This window comes from Physella acuta, unplaced genomic scaffold (assembly GCF_028476545.2).
Source record: "Physella acuta isolate Inbredline_101_S28 unplaced genomic scaffold, ASM2847654v3 ptg000148l, whole genome shotgun sequence".
NCBI classification, from domain to species: domain Eukaryota; kingdom Metazoa; phylum Mollusca; class Gastropoda; family Physidae; genus Physella; species Physella acuta.
The window spans coordinates 1,100,291-1,114,480 of NW_026731667.1; the positions used below are offsets into that span (position 1 = coordinate 1,100,291).

General features: G+C 40.4%; 1 protein-coding gene across 2 annotated transcripts in view; it reads left to right on the top strand.

Annotated features, from left to right (window-relative positions):
- LOC131935536 (neuroendocrine convertase 2) overlaps nt 1–14,190 on the top strand; it is a 71,679-nt gene that overhangs the window by 18,830 nt on the left and 38,659 nt on the right. For both annotated transcript variants that reach the window (XM_059291965.1, XM_059291966.1), the window contains exon 2: nt 11,554–11,658. In XM_059291965.1, coding sequence (XP_059147948.1) covers nt 11,554–11,658 — 105 coding nt within the window. The remainder of the gene's footprint in view (nt 1–11,553; nt 11,659–14,190) is intronic.

Consider the following 14,190-nt stretch of genomic DNA (forward strand, 5'->3'; position numbering starts at 1 on the left):
ATTTTGCCTAGCCAACCAGTTTGCCTAGCCAACCAGTTTGCCTAGCCAACCAGTTTGCCTAGGCAACCAGTTTGCCTAGCCAACCAATTTGTCTAGCCAACCAGTTTGTCTAGCCAACCATTTTTTCTAGCCAACCAGTTTTCCTAGCCAACCAGTTTGCCTAGCCAACCAGTTGCAGTAAATAATTGAGCCATCCCCTCGACAACCAGACCTAGCAAGATGTATTCGACAAGAGCCTTGACCTTTTTTTCCCACCAAGATGTACATTGTATTGCTAGGACACCACCCCCCCCCACCCTCCCCATATTGAGATGATCTTCTCCCGAGTTCAGCTTCTTGTAGCCCCGGGGTGGGAGAGAAAATCAATAGCAACTTAGGGAACACCAATCTATTCTCTAGATACAACCTTAGGGGACATCACTCTCTTTTCTAGATACAACTTAGGGGACATCACTCTCTTCTCTAGATACAACTTAGGGGACATCACTCCCTTTTCTACAACTTAGGGGACATAACTCTCTTTTCTACAACTTAGGGGACATAACTCTCTTTTCTACAACCTAGGGGACATCACCCTCTTCTCTAGATACAACTTAGGGGACATCACTCTCTTTTTTACAACTTAGGGGACATAACTCTCTTTTCCACAACTTAGGGGACATAACTCTCTTTTCTACAACTTAGGGGACATCACTCTCTTTTCTACAACTTAGGGGACATCACTCTCTTCTCTAGATACAACTTAGGGGACATCACTCTCTTTTTTACAACTTAGGGGACATAACTCTCTTTTCTACAACTTAGGGGACATAACTCTCTTTTCTACAACTTAGGGGACATCACTCTCTTTTCTACAACTTTGGGGACATCACTCTCTTCTCTAGATACAACTTAGGGGACATCACTCTCTTTTCTACAACTTAGGCGACATCACTCTCTTTTCTACAACTTAGGGGACATCACTCTCTTTTCTACAACTTAGGGGACATCACTCTCTTTTCTACAACTTAGGGGACATCACTCTCTTCTCTAGATACAACTTAGGGGACATCACTCTCTTTTTTACAACTTAGGGGACATAACTCTCTTTTCTACAACTTAGGGGACATAACTCTCTTTTCTACAACTTAGGGGACATCACTCTCTTTTCTACAACTTAGGGGACATCACTCTCTTCTCTAGATACAACTTAGGGGACATCACTCTCTTTTCTACAACTTAGGGGACATAACTCTCTTTTCTACAACTTAGGGGACATCACTCTCTTTTCTACAACTTAGGGGACATCACTCTCTTTTCTAGATACAACTTAGGGGACATCACTCTCTTTTCTACAACTTAGGGGACATCACTCTCTTTTCTACAACTTAGGGGACATCACTCTCTTCTCTAGATACAACTTAGGGGACATCACTCTCTTTTCTACAACTTAGGGGACATAACTCTCTTTTCTACAACTTAGGGGACATCACTCTCTTTTCTACAACTTAGGGGACATCACTCTCTTTTCTAGATACAACTTAGGGGACATAACTCTCTTTTCTACAACTTAGGGGACATCACTCTTTTCTCTAGACAGGGGCTCCAGTTTTCGTATGCTTATAATATAAGTGCGTGGATAACCTTCTAATATACCCAGAGATAACCTTGTAGAGGCTCAATGGATACAATCCGGTGGTGGCCTTGTGGATATGTTCACCAGGCTTGTCTTGGTTAAGGTGACGTCTTCAAGTGGTTGGCATGACGTCTTTCTGTGGTTAACTTGACGTCTTTCTGTGGTTAACTTGACGTCTTTCTGTGGTTAACTTGACGTCTTTCTGCGGTTGACTTGACGTCTTTCTGTGGTTAACTTGACGTCTTTTGTTTCTAGCGACCTCGTGGTGTCTGGGGATAATAACGTCACGTAGAACGTCACAAGACGTCAGTTATTTCAACCAGCAGACTAAAACGTCCCCCCCCCTGTCCGACATCCCATAATTGTCACCAGCCCGAGGGTGGGAGTCAACAAAGGGAGATCATTAACGATGAAATTATTTGATCCAAATCTGCTGGAGATAAAATAAATTCTTTTAATTCCGTGTCTCGTCCCGGGGGGGGGAGGGGGAGGTACCTTGCCGGGTGGCTTCTACACGGTCAGACGTGGGGGGGGGTGGGGACGGTAAACAAACTATGTGAATACACTTCTTTTTATAACAAACTCATACATGCACAATATGTGCTGCTGCGGAAACATAATAACTGATCTTGTACAAAATATCCCAGGCAAAATATCCCAGGCAAAATATCCCAGACAAATATCCCAGGCAAAATATCCCAGGCAAAATATCCCAGACAAAATATCCCAGACAGAATATCCCAGGCAAAATATCCCAGACAAAATATCCCAGGCAAAATATCCCAGGCAAAATATCCCAGGCAAAATATCCCAGGCAAAATATCCCAAACAAAATATCCCAAACAAAATATCCCAGGCAAAATATCCCAGGCAAAATATCCCAGGCAAAATATCCCAGGCAAAATATCCCAAACAAAATATCCCAAACAAAATATCCCAGGCAAAATATCCCAGGCAAAATATCCCAGGCAAAATATCCCAAACAAAATATCCCAAACAAAATATCCCAGGCAAAATATCCCAAACAAAATATCCCAAACAAAATATCCCAGGCAAAATATCCCAAACAAAATATCCCAAACAAAATATCCCAAACAAAATATCCTAGGCAAAATATCCCAAACAAAATATCCCAGGCAAAATATCCCAAACAAAATATCCCAAACAAAATATCCCAAACAAAATATCCCAAACAAAATATCCCAAACAAAATATCCCAGGCTGCACCAAGTCAAAATTAAGCCGTGATGTGTTGCTCTTAATTAAACACCAACCCGTTTGTCGCCCCCCCCCCCCCCTACAAGCGCACCTGATGAAAGAGGAACCAATTTGATGTCACCATATTTTTCCTGTGTGATGTATCACCAGCGGAGGTGGTGATACATCACACCACGCCTGCAGATAGTATCACGTGATACGAATGGCTTTCTTCTGATGGCGTCTCATCTTTTTGGCTTGTCAACTTGGCTCGCATCTGGCCACATGGCCGCAGACAGATGACGTCATTGCCATAGTTTTTGGAGCCAGCTGCTAGCAGCATATTCGTCAGGCTGCTGTATGCTAGATGTCATCCGTATAATGCTAGCAGCTTGTATGTCAGGCTGCTGTATGCTAGATGTCATCCGTATAATGCTAGCAGCTTGTATGTCAGGCTGCTGTATGCTATATGTCATCCGTATAATGCTAGCAGCTTGTATGTCAGGCTGCTGTATGCTAGATGTCATCCGTATAATGCTAGCAGCTTGTATGTCAGGCTGCTGTATGCTAGATGTCAACCATATAATCCTAGCAGCCTGTATGTCAGGCTGCTGTATGCTAGATGTCATCCATATAATGCTAGCAGCATATTCGTCAGGCTGCTGTATGCTAGATGTCATCCATATAATGCTAGCAGCATATTCGTCAGGCTGCTGTATGCTAGATGTCATCCGTATAATGCTAGCAGCTTGTATGTCAGGCTGCTGTATGCTAGATGTCATCCGTATAATGCTAGCAGCTTGTATGTCAGGCTGCTGTATGCTAGATGTCATCCATATAATGCTAGCAGCATATTCGTCAGGCTGCTGTATGCTAGATGTCAACCATATAATGTTAGCAGCTTGTATGTCAGGCTGCTGTATGCTAGATGTCAACCATATAATGCTAGCAGCCTGTATGTCAGGCTGCTGTATGCTAGATGTCATCCATGTAATGCTAGCAGCCTGTATGTCAGGCTGCTGTATGCTAGATGTCAACCATATAATGTTAGCAGCTTGTATGTCAGGCTGCTGTATGCTAGATGTCAACCATATAATGCTAGCAGCCTGTATGTCAGGCTGCTGTATGCTAGATGTCATCCATATAATGCTAGCAGCATATTCGTCAGGCTGCTGTATGCTAGATGTCATCCATATAGTGCTAGCAGCATATTCGTCAGGATGCTGTATGCTAGATGTCATCCATATAATGCTAGCAGCTTGTATGTCAGGCTGCTGTATGCTAGATGTCATCTTTGTAATGCAAACAGAGTATACGTCACGTAAATGCCATCAAGTTTAGAACGTGCTACACTGACTCCCATATAAACTCTTGTAGACGCCACTGCCCACATCTTTGACCATTGACTCCCATGTAAACTCTTGACTTGTAGACGCCACTACTTAAGTTACTCATCACTCTGACCTAGATAATTGTGTGGCTAATTAGGATGTTATTCGATGTGGGTGAAACTAATTATTAAACTCTCAAATGACTCTTTAATTAGCCACCCACACTCATTGTTAAATAACAAGGAGTTCAAAAAATGTGTGGTTTATGTGTGGTTTATGTGTGGTTTATGGGTGGTTTATGTGTGGTTTATGTGTGGTTTATGAGTGGTTTATGCGTGGTTTATGTGTGGTTTATGAGTGGTTTATGTGTGGTTTCTGTGTGGTTTATGTGTGGTTTATGAGTGGTTTATGAGTGGTTTATGAGTGGTTTATGTGTGGTTTATGTGTGGTTTATGTGTTGTTTATGTGTGGTTTATGTAGGGTTAATGAGTGGTTTATGTGTGGTTTATGTTTGGTTTCTGTGTGGTTTATGAGTGGTTTATGAGTGGTTTATGTGTGGTTTATGTGTGTTTTATGTGTGGTTTATGTGTGGTTTATGAGCGGTTTCTGTGTGGTTTCTGTGTGGTTTATGTGTGGTTTATGAGTGGTTTATGTGTGGTTTATGTGTGGTTTATGTGTGGTTTATGAGTGGTTTATGTGTGGTTTATGTGTGGTTTATGTGTGGTTTATGTGTGGTTTATGAGTGGTTTATGAGCGGTTTATGTGTGGTTTATGTGTGGTTTATGAGTGGTGTATGAGTGGTTTATTTGTGGTTTATGAGTGGTGTATGAGTGGTTTATTTGTGGTTTATGAGTGGTGTATGAGTGGTTTATTTGTGGTGCATGTGTGGTTTATGTGTGGTTTATGAGTGGTGTATGAGTGGTTTATTTGTGGTTTATGTGTGGTTTATGTGTGGTTTATGAGTGGTGTATGAGTGGTTTATTTGTGGTTTATGAGTGGTGTATGAGTGGTGTATGAGTGGTTTATTTGTGGTTTATGAGTGGTGTATGAGTGGTTTATGTGTGGTTTATGTGTGGTTTATGTGTGGTTTATGTGTGGTTTATGTGTGGTTTATGAGTGGTTTATGTGTGGTTTATGTGTGGTTTATGAGTGGTGTATGAGTGGTTTATTTGTGGTTTATGAGTGGTGTATGAGTGGTTTATTTGTGGTTTATGAGTGGTGTATGAGTGGTTTATTTGTGGTTTATGAGTGGTGTATGAGTGGTGTATGAGTGGTTTATGTGTGGTTTATGAGTGGTTTATGAGTGGTGTATGAGTGGTTTATTTGTGGTTTATGAGTGGTGTATGAGTGGTGTATGAGTGGTTTATTTGTGGTTTATGAGTGGTGTATGAGTGGTTTATGTGTGGTTTATGTGTGGTTTATGTGTGGTTTATGTGTGGTTTATGAGTGGTGTATGAGTGGTTTATTTGTGGTTTATGAGTGGTGTATGAGTGGTTTATTTGTGGTTTATGAGTGGTGTATGAGTGGTTTATTTGTGGTTTATGAGTGGTGTATGAGTGGTGTATGAGTGGTTTATGTGTGGTTTATGTGTGGTTTATGAGTGGTGTATGAGTGGTTTATTTGTGGTTTATGAGTGGTGTATGAGTGGTTTATTTGTGGTTTATGTGTGGTTTATGTGTGGTTTATGAGTGGTGTATGAGTGGTTTATTTGTGGTTTATGTGTGGTTTATGTGTGGTTTATGAGTGGTGTATGAGTGGTTTATTTGTGGTTTATGAGTGGTGTATGAGTGGTTTATTTGTGGTTTATGAGTGGTGTATGAGTGGTTTATTTGTGGTTTATGAGTGGTGTATGAGTGGTGTATGAGTGGTTTATGTGTGGTTTATGTGTGGTTTATGAGTGGTTTATGAGTGGTGTATGAGTGGTTTATGTGTGGTTTATGTGTGGTTTATGTGTGGTTTATGTGTGGTTTATGAGTGGTGTATGAGTGGTTTATTTGTGGTTTATGAGTGGTGTATGAGTGGTTTATTTGTGGTTTATGAGTGGTGTATGAGTGGTTTATTTGTGGTTTATGAGTGGTGTATGAGTGGTGTATGAGTGGTTTATGTGTGGTTTATGTGTGGTGTATGAGTGGTGTATGAGTGGTTTATTTGTGGTTTATGTGTGGTGTATGAGTGGTTTATGTGTGGTTTATGTGTGGTTTATGTGTGGTTTATGAGTGGTGTATGAGCGGTTTATGTGTGGTTTATGAGTGGTTTATGAGCGGTTTATTTGTGGTTTATGAGTGGTGTATGAGTGGTTTATTTGTGGTTTATGAGTGGTGTATGAGTGGTTTATTTGTGGTTTATGAGTGGTTTATGAGTGGTTTATTTGTGGTTTATGAGTGGTTTATGAGTGGTTTATTTGTGGTTTATGAGTGGTGTATGAGTGGTTTATTTGTGGTTTATGAGTGGTGTATGAGTGGTTTATTTGTGGTTTTTGTGGGGTTAATTTATGTTTGTTTACGTGTGATTGTATAGCTTGTGTTGTTGTGTGTGGGGTTGTGTTGGTGTTTTGGTGGGTTTGTTGTGTGGTTTGTGTTGGTTTGTGTTGTTTGTGGTTTATGTGTGGTTATGTGTGGTTTATGTGTGGTTTATGAGTGGTTTTGAGTGGTTATGTGTGGTTTATGTGTGGTTTATGAGTGGTTTATGTGTGGTTTATGTGTGGTTTATGTGTGGTTTATGTGTGGTTTATGTGTGGTTTATGAGTGGTTTATGAGTGGTTTATGAGTGGTTTATGTGTGGTTTATGTGTGGTTTATGTGTGGTGTATGAGTGGTTTATGAGTGGTTTATGTGTGGTTTATGAGTGGTTTATTTGTGGTTTATGTGTGGTGTATGAGTGGTTTATTTGTGGTTTATGAGTGGTGTATGAGTGGTTTATTTGTGGTTTATGAGTGGTGTATGAGTGGTTTATTTGTGGTTTATGAGTGGTTTATGAGTGGTTTATTTGTGGTTTATGTGTGGTGTATGAGTGGTTTATTTGTGGTTTATGAGTGGTGTATGAGTGGTTTATTTGTGGTTTATGAGTGGTGTATGAGTGGTTTATTTGTGGTTTATGAGTGGTGTATGAGTGGTTTATTTGTGGTTTATGTGTGGTTTATGTGTGGTTTATGTGTGGTTTATGTGTGGTTTATGTGTGGTTTATGAGTGGTTTATTTGTGGTTTATGAGTGGTGTATGAGTGGTTTATTTGTGGTTTATGAGTGGTGTATGAGTGGTTTATTTGTGGTTTATGAGTGGTGTATGAGTGGTTTATGAGTGGTTTATGTGTGGTTTATGTGTGGTTTATGAGTGGTTTATTTGTGGTTTATGAGTGGTGTATGAGTGGTTTATTTGTTTTATTTGTGGTTTATGAGTGGTGTATGAGTGGTGTATGAGTGGTTTATGAAGTGGTTTATTTGTGGTTTATGAGTGGTGTATGAGTGGTGTATGAGTGGTTTATGAGTGGTTTATTTGTGGTTTATGAGTGGTGTATGAGTGGTGTATGAGTGGTTTATGTGTGGTGTATGAGTGGTTTTATTAGTGGTTTATGAGTGGTGTATGAGTGGTTTATGAGTGGTTTATGTGTGGTGTATGAGTGGTTTATTTGTGGTTTATGAGTGGTGTATGAGTGGTTTATTTGTGGTTTATGAGTGGGGTATGAGTGGTGTATGAGTGGTGTATGAGTGGTTTATTTGTGGTTTATGAGTGGTGTATGAGTGGTGTATGAGTGGTGTATGAGTGGTTTATTTGTGGTTTATGAGTGGTGTATGAGTGGTTTATGAGTGGTGTATGAGTGGTTTATTTGTGGTTTATGAGTGGTGTATGAGTGGTGTATGAGTGGTGTATGAGTGGTGTATGAGTGGTGTATGATTGGTTTATTTGTGGTTTATGAGTGGTGTATGAGTGGTTTATGAGTGGTTTATTTGTGGTTTATGAGTGGTGTATGAGTGGTGTATGAGTGGTTTATGTGTGGTGTATGAGTGGTTTATTTGTGGTTTATGAGTGGTGTATGAGTGGTTTATTTGTGGTTTATGAGTGGTGTATGAGTGGTGTATGAGTGGTGTATGAGTGGTTTATTTGTGGTTTATGAGTGGTGTATGAGTGGTGTATGAGTGGTTTATGTGTGGTGTATGAGTGGTTTATTTGTGGTTTATGAGTGGTGTATGAGTGGTTTATTTGTGGTTTATGAGTGGTGTATGAGTGGTGTATGAGTGGTGTATGAGTGGTTTATTTGTGGTTTATGAGTGGTGTATGAGTGGTTTATGTGTGGTGTATGAGTGGTTTATTTGTGGTTTATGAGTGGTGTATGAGTGGTTTATTTGTGGTTTATGAGTGGTGTATGAGTGGTTTATGAGTGGTGTATGAGTGGTTTATTTGTGGTTTATGAGTGGTGTATGAGTGGTGTATGAGTGGTGTATGAGTGGTTTATTTGTGGTTTATGAGTGGTTTATGTGTGGTGTATGAGTGGTGTATGAGTGGTTTATTTGTGGTTTATGTGTGGTTTATGAGTGGTGTATGAGTGGTGTATGAGTGGTTTATTTGTGGTTTATGAGTGGTGTATGAGTGGTTTATTTGTGGTTTATGAGTGGTGTATGAGTGGTTTATTTGTGGTTTATGAGTGGTGTATGAGTGGTGTATGAGTGGTGTATGAGTGGTTTATTTGTGGTTTATGAGTGGTGTATGAGTGGTGTATGAGTGGTTTATGTGTGGTGTATGAGTGGTTTATTTGTGGTTTATGAGTGGTGTATGAGTGGTTTATTTGTGGTTTATGAGTGGTGTATGAGTGGTGTATGAGTGGTGTATGAGTGGTTTATTTGTGGTTTATGAGTGGTGTATGAGTGGTTTATGTGTGGTGTATGAGTGGTTTATTTGTGGTTTATGAGTGGTGTATGAGTGGTTTATGAGTGGTGTATGAGTGGTTTATTTGTGGTTTATGAGTGGTTTATGTGTGGTGTATGAGTGGTGTATGAGTGGTTTATTTGTGGTTTATGTGTGGTTTATGAGTGGTGTATGAGTGGTGTATGAGCGTGAAGATATTACCTCACCCCTATGGATCCACCCCATCCCCCCCCCCCCCCAGGTTCAAGTTTGTGACGTCAGATTAATTAATCTGACAATTTGTCGTAAACATCTCCTGTGGTGAAGAATGTGCGACCACTGACATTTTCGTTTCACTCAGTTTAAAACTGATTCATCCCTTCCTTTATCTAGTGCCCGTGTTTACAGAATATGCAGTCATCTCTACTTTATCTAGTGCCCGTGTTTATAGAATATGCTGTCATCTCTACTTTATCTAGTGCCCGTGTTTACAGAATATGCTGTCATCTCTACTTTATCTAGTGCCCGTGTTTACAGAATATGCTGTCATTTCTACTTTATCTAGTGCCCGTGTTTACAGAATATGCAGTCATCTCTACTTTATCTAGTGCCCGTGTTTACAGAATATGCAGTCATCTCTACTTTATCTAGTGCCCGTGTTTATAGAATATGCAGTCGTCTCTACTTTATCTAGTGCCCGTGTTTACAGAATATGCAGTCATCTCTACTTTATCTAGTGCCCGTGTTTACAGAATATGCTGTCATTTCTACTTTATCTAGTGCCCGTGTTTACAGAATATGCAGTCATCTCTACTTTATCTAGTGCCCGTGTTTATAGAATATGCTGTCATCTCTACTTTATCTAGTGCCCGTGTTTACAGAATATGCAGTCATCTCTACTTTATCTAGTGCCCGTATTTACAGAATATGCTGTCATTTCTACTTTATCTAGTGCCCGTGTTTACAGAATATGCAGTCATCTCTACTTTATCTAGTGCCCGTGTTTACAGAATATGCAGTCATCTCTACTTTATCTAGTGCCCGTGTTTACAGAATATGCTGTCATCTCTACTTTATCTAGTGCCCGTGTTTACAGAATATGCTGTCATTTCTACTTTATCTAGTGCCCGTGTTTACAGAATATGCAGTCATCTCTACTTTATCTAGTGCCCGTGTTTACAGAATATGCAGTCATCTCTACTTTATCTAGTGCCCGTGTTTACAGAATATGCAGTCATCTCTACTTTATCTAGTGCCCGTGTTTACAGAATATGCAGTCATCTCTACTTTATCTAGTGCCCATGTTTACAGAATATGCTGTCATTTCTACTTTATCTAGTGCCCGTGTTTACAGAATATGCTGTCATCTCTACTTTATCTAGTGCCCGTGTTTACAGAATATGCAGTCATCTCTACTTTATCTAGTGCCCGTGTTTACAGAATATGCAGTCATCTCTACTTTATCTAGTGCCCGTGTTTACAGAATATGCTGTCATTTCTACTTTATCTAGTGCCCGTGTTTACAGAATATGCAGTCATCTCTACTTTATCTAGTGCCCGTGTTTACAGAATATGCAGTCATCTCTACTTTATCTAGTGCCCGTGTTTACAGAATATGCAGTCATCTCTACTTTATCTAGTGCCCGTGTTTACAGAATATGCAGTCATCTCTACTTTATCTAGTGCCCGTGTTTACAGAATATGCTGTCATTTCTACTTTATGTAGTGCCCATGTTTACAGAATATGCAGTCATCTCTACTTTATCTAGTGCCCGTGTTTACAGAATATGCAGTCATCTCTACTTTATCTAGTGCCCGTGTTTACAGAATATGCAGTCATCTCTACTTTATCTAGTGCCCGTGTTTACAGAATATGCTGTCATTTCTACTTTATCTAGTGCCCGTGTTTACAGAATATGCAGTCATCTCTACTTTATCTAGTACCCGTGTTTACAGAATATGCAGTCATCTCTACTTTATCTAGTGCCCGTGTTTACAGAATATGCAGTCATCTCTACTTTATCTAGTACCCGTGTTTACAGAATATGCAGTCATCTCTACTTTATCTAGTGCCCGTGTTTACAGAATATGCAGTCATCTCTACTTTATCTAGTACCCGTGTTTACAGAATATGCACCAAACTAGATAAGACACGGTAGACTGAATGTTGTTTGGTAGAAAGTGCATTTTGTTCCCTCCACTTTAGCCAAGGTTGGCCGATACTGTTCCCTCCACTTTAGCCAAGGTTGGCCGATATTGGTCCCTCAACCCACCTGCCATGATAGGCTCGTCCGTCAGTGCCACTATTTCAATCGATTCATGAACCTCAATGCTAGACATATCTACTAACACATCCATCTTAACGTCAATGCTAGACATCTATGCTATCTTAAAGCGCTATCTGAACAAACACACAAGATAGGGGACAGCGACATCAAATGTTAACTTATGGGACAGTGACATCAAATGTTAACTTAGGAGACACCTCCGCCTCCATGAACAAATAAGTAAATCACATAGGCCAGGTACCAAGAGTTCCAGCTTTCAACTGTTTTTATTTTCTTTGATCGTCAGGTCCTTGGGTCAGCCAGTGAGTTCCATTTCATCCATCACGGAGTACCACACGCCAGGACCAAGCGAAGTATACCACACACACGACAGCTGCGTGTGCATCCTAAGGTGAGTACACACACGACATATGCACGTACAAGGTGAGTACACACACGACAGCTGCACGTACAATGTGAGTACACACACGACAGCTGCACGTACAATGTGAGTACACACACGACAGCTGCACGTACAATGTGAGTACACACACGACATATGCACGTACAAGGTGAGTACACACACGACAGCTGCGTGTACATCCTAAGGTGAGTACACACACGACAGCTGCACGTACAATGTGAGTACACACACGACAGCTGCACGTACAATGTGAGTACACACACGACAGCTGCACGTACAATGTGAGTACACACACGACAGCTGCACGTACAATGTGAGTACACACACGACAGCTGCACGTACAATGTGAGTACACACACGACAGCTGCACGTACAATGTGAGTACACACACGCTAGCTGTACATAAGGTGGATAGCACACACCACGTGCACACCCTAAGGTGAGTACATACACAATAACTGACATAATAAGGTGTGTGCCACACGCAATAATCAGCGGTGTAGTAGAGTGAGGAAAAAAGTGATGTCTTTTAAAAATAGCCTGACGGTTATATTGCGTGCTGTGCTAAAAATGTGGACAATATCGATTCCTCACAGCTGTCTATACAAATATGTAATTATGTTGCACCCACATAAATATTAACATGCTACATCCGCAGAACAAAATATAATTTTGTTACATCCGCAGAACAAAATATAATCTTGTTATACTCATACAAAAAATTTAATCATGTCACACCCTCATAAATATAATCATGTTATATCCACAATAAATATAATCATGTTATAGCCATATAACAAACTACAATCATGTTACACCATAAATGTATACAGATGGAGACTTAGCATCAGAGAGCAGACACTCTTTTAGAAAAAGTTTATTTTAAGCCCCCCCCCCCCCCTCCCGTCGTTCCATTTACCCGTCACCTTCAATTAATAACGGCCCAGGTAATTTATTTCCCTGCTCAGGATTGGATGCTGAACATTTTAAAACACAATTGATCTATGTTGCTATTTTAAAAGCTTTTACTTAGGTCACAGTGACCTGGGTTTGAGTTCAAATCACGTAACCTAATTTTGACCTATTTCTCATGGAACGATTTCGTTAATGACTATTTCGATTAAGATAAAACGCCAGAAATCTCTAATTTTTAATCCAATTAGTTTAAGCCATTACAATTAATTTATACATAACCATTCACTACGAAAATGGGAGCTATAAAGTTTATACACATTTGGATACATTTTCTAACGAGAAAAATGTTCAAATGATCAAGTACATCCACACTTCACAAATTGTCCTCGATTCTATTTTCCGTGATATTTTGTCTCATGACTTTTTTCCGCTCGAGTTTTTTGGGGAAATCCGTTTGCTATTTCTGAAACCAAAACTGGGATATTGTATTTCACTGGTGGAACTTTACTAGTGGCATTTCTTTCCGTGTTTACACAAATGTCACAGCTAATGTCACGAATGTTGTCAGTTATCAGACACAGTGACATGAATGACGGGTGAGGATTTTCTTGGGGATGTTTGTGTCTCGTGCACATTGTGTGAGTTTGTCTAACGCACGTGCATCTGTTGACGTGAGGTGAGTGAAGCACGCGTCAAACGACTCACACGTTAATATGTCCTCAACACATGATCTAGTCGCATTTTTATTGTGAGACTGACTCGTGGCACTGACTCGTGACACTGACTCGTGACGCTCAGTCGTGTATCGGCCAAACTTTCAGTCGTGTATCGACCTAACTTTCAGTCGTGTATCGACCAAACTTTCAGTCGTGTATCGACCAAACTTTCAGTCGTGTGTCGACCAAACGACTAGTCGGCCAAACTCTCAGTCGTGTGTCGACCAAACTTTCAGTCGTGTGTCGACCAAACTTTCAGTCGTGTGTCGACCAAACTTTCAGTCGTGTATCGACCAAACTTTCAGTCGTGTGTCGACCAAACGACTAGTCGACCAAACTTTCAGTCGTGTGTCGACCAAACTTTCAGTCGTGTGTCGACCAAACCACTAGCGTACTGAACCTGAAGCGATCAAATGTCCAGGAGTTGATTTCACTCGGGTAACTGCTAATCTTCGGGCGCCTTGTGGGGAAGTATGGTCTGCTGCTGAGGTTAAGGGAGGTAATGCGAGTTAATGTGTGTAAAGTTAAGGGAGGTAATCCGAGTTAATGCGTGTAAGGTTAAGGGAGGTAATGCGAGTTAATGTGTGTAAAGTTAAGGGACGTAATGCGAGGTAATGCTTGTAAAGTTAAGGGAGGTAATGCGAGGTTATGCTTGTAAAGTTAAGGGAAGTAATGCGAGTTAATGCGTGTAAGGTTAGGGGAAGTAATGCGAGTTAATGTGTGTAAAGTTAAGGGAGGTAATGCGAGTTATTGCGTGTAAGGTTATGGGAGGTAATGTTAGTTAATGCTTGTAAAGTTAAGGGAAGTAATGCTAGACTAATGCGTGTAAGGTTAAGGGAAGTAATGCTAGACTAATGCGTGTACGATTAAGGGAGGTAATGCGAGACTT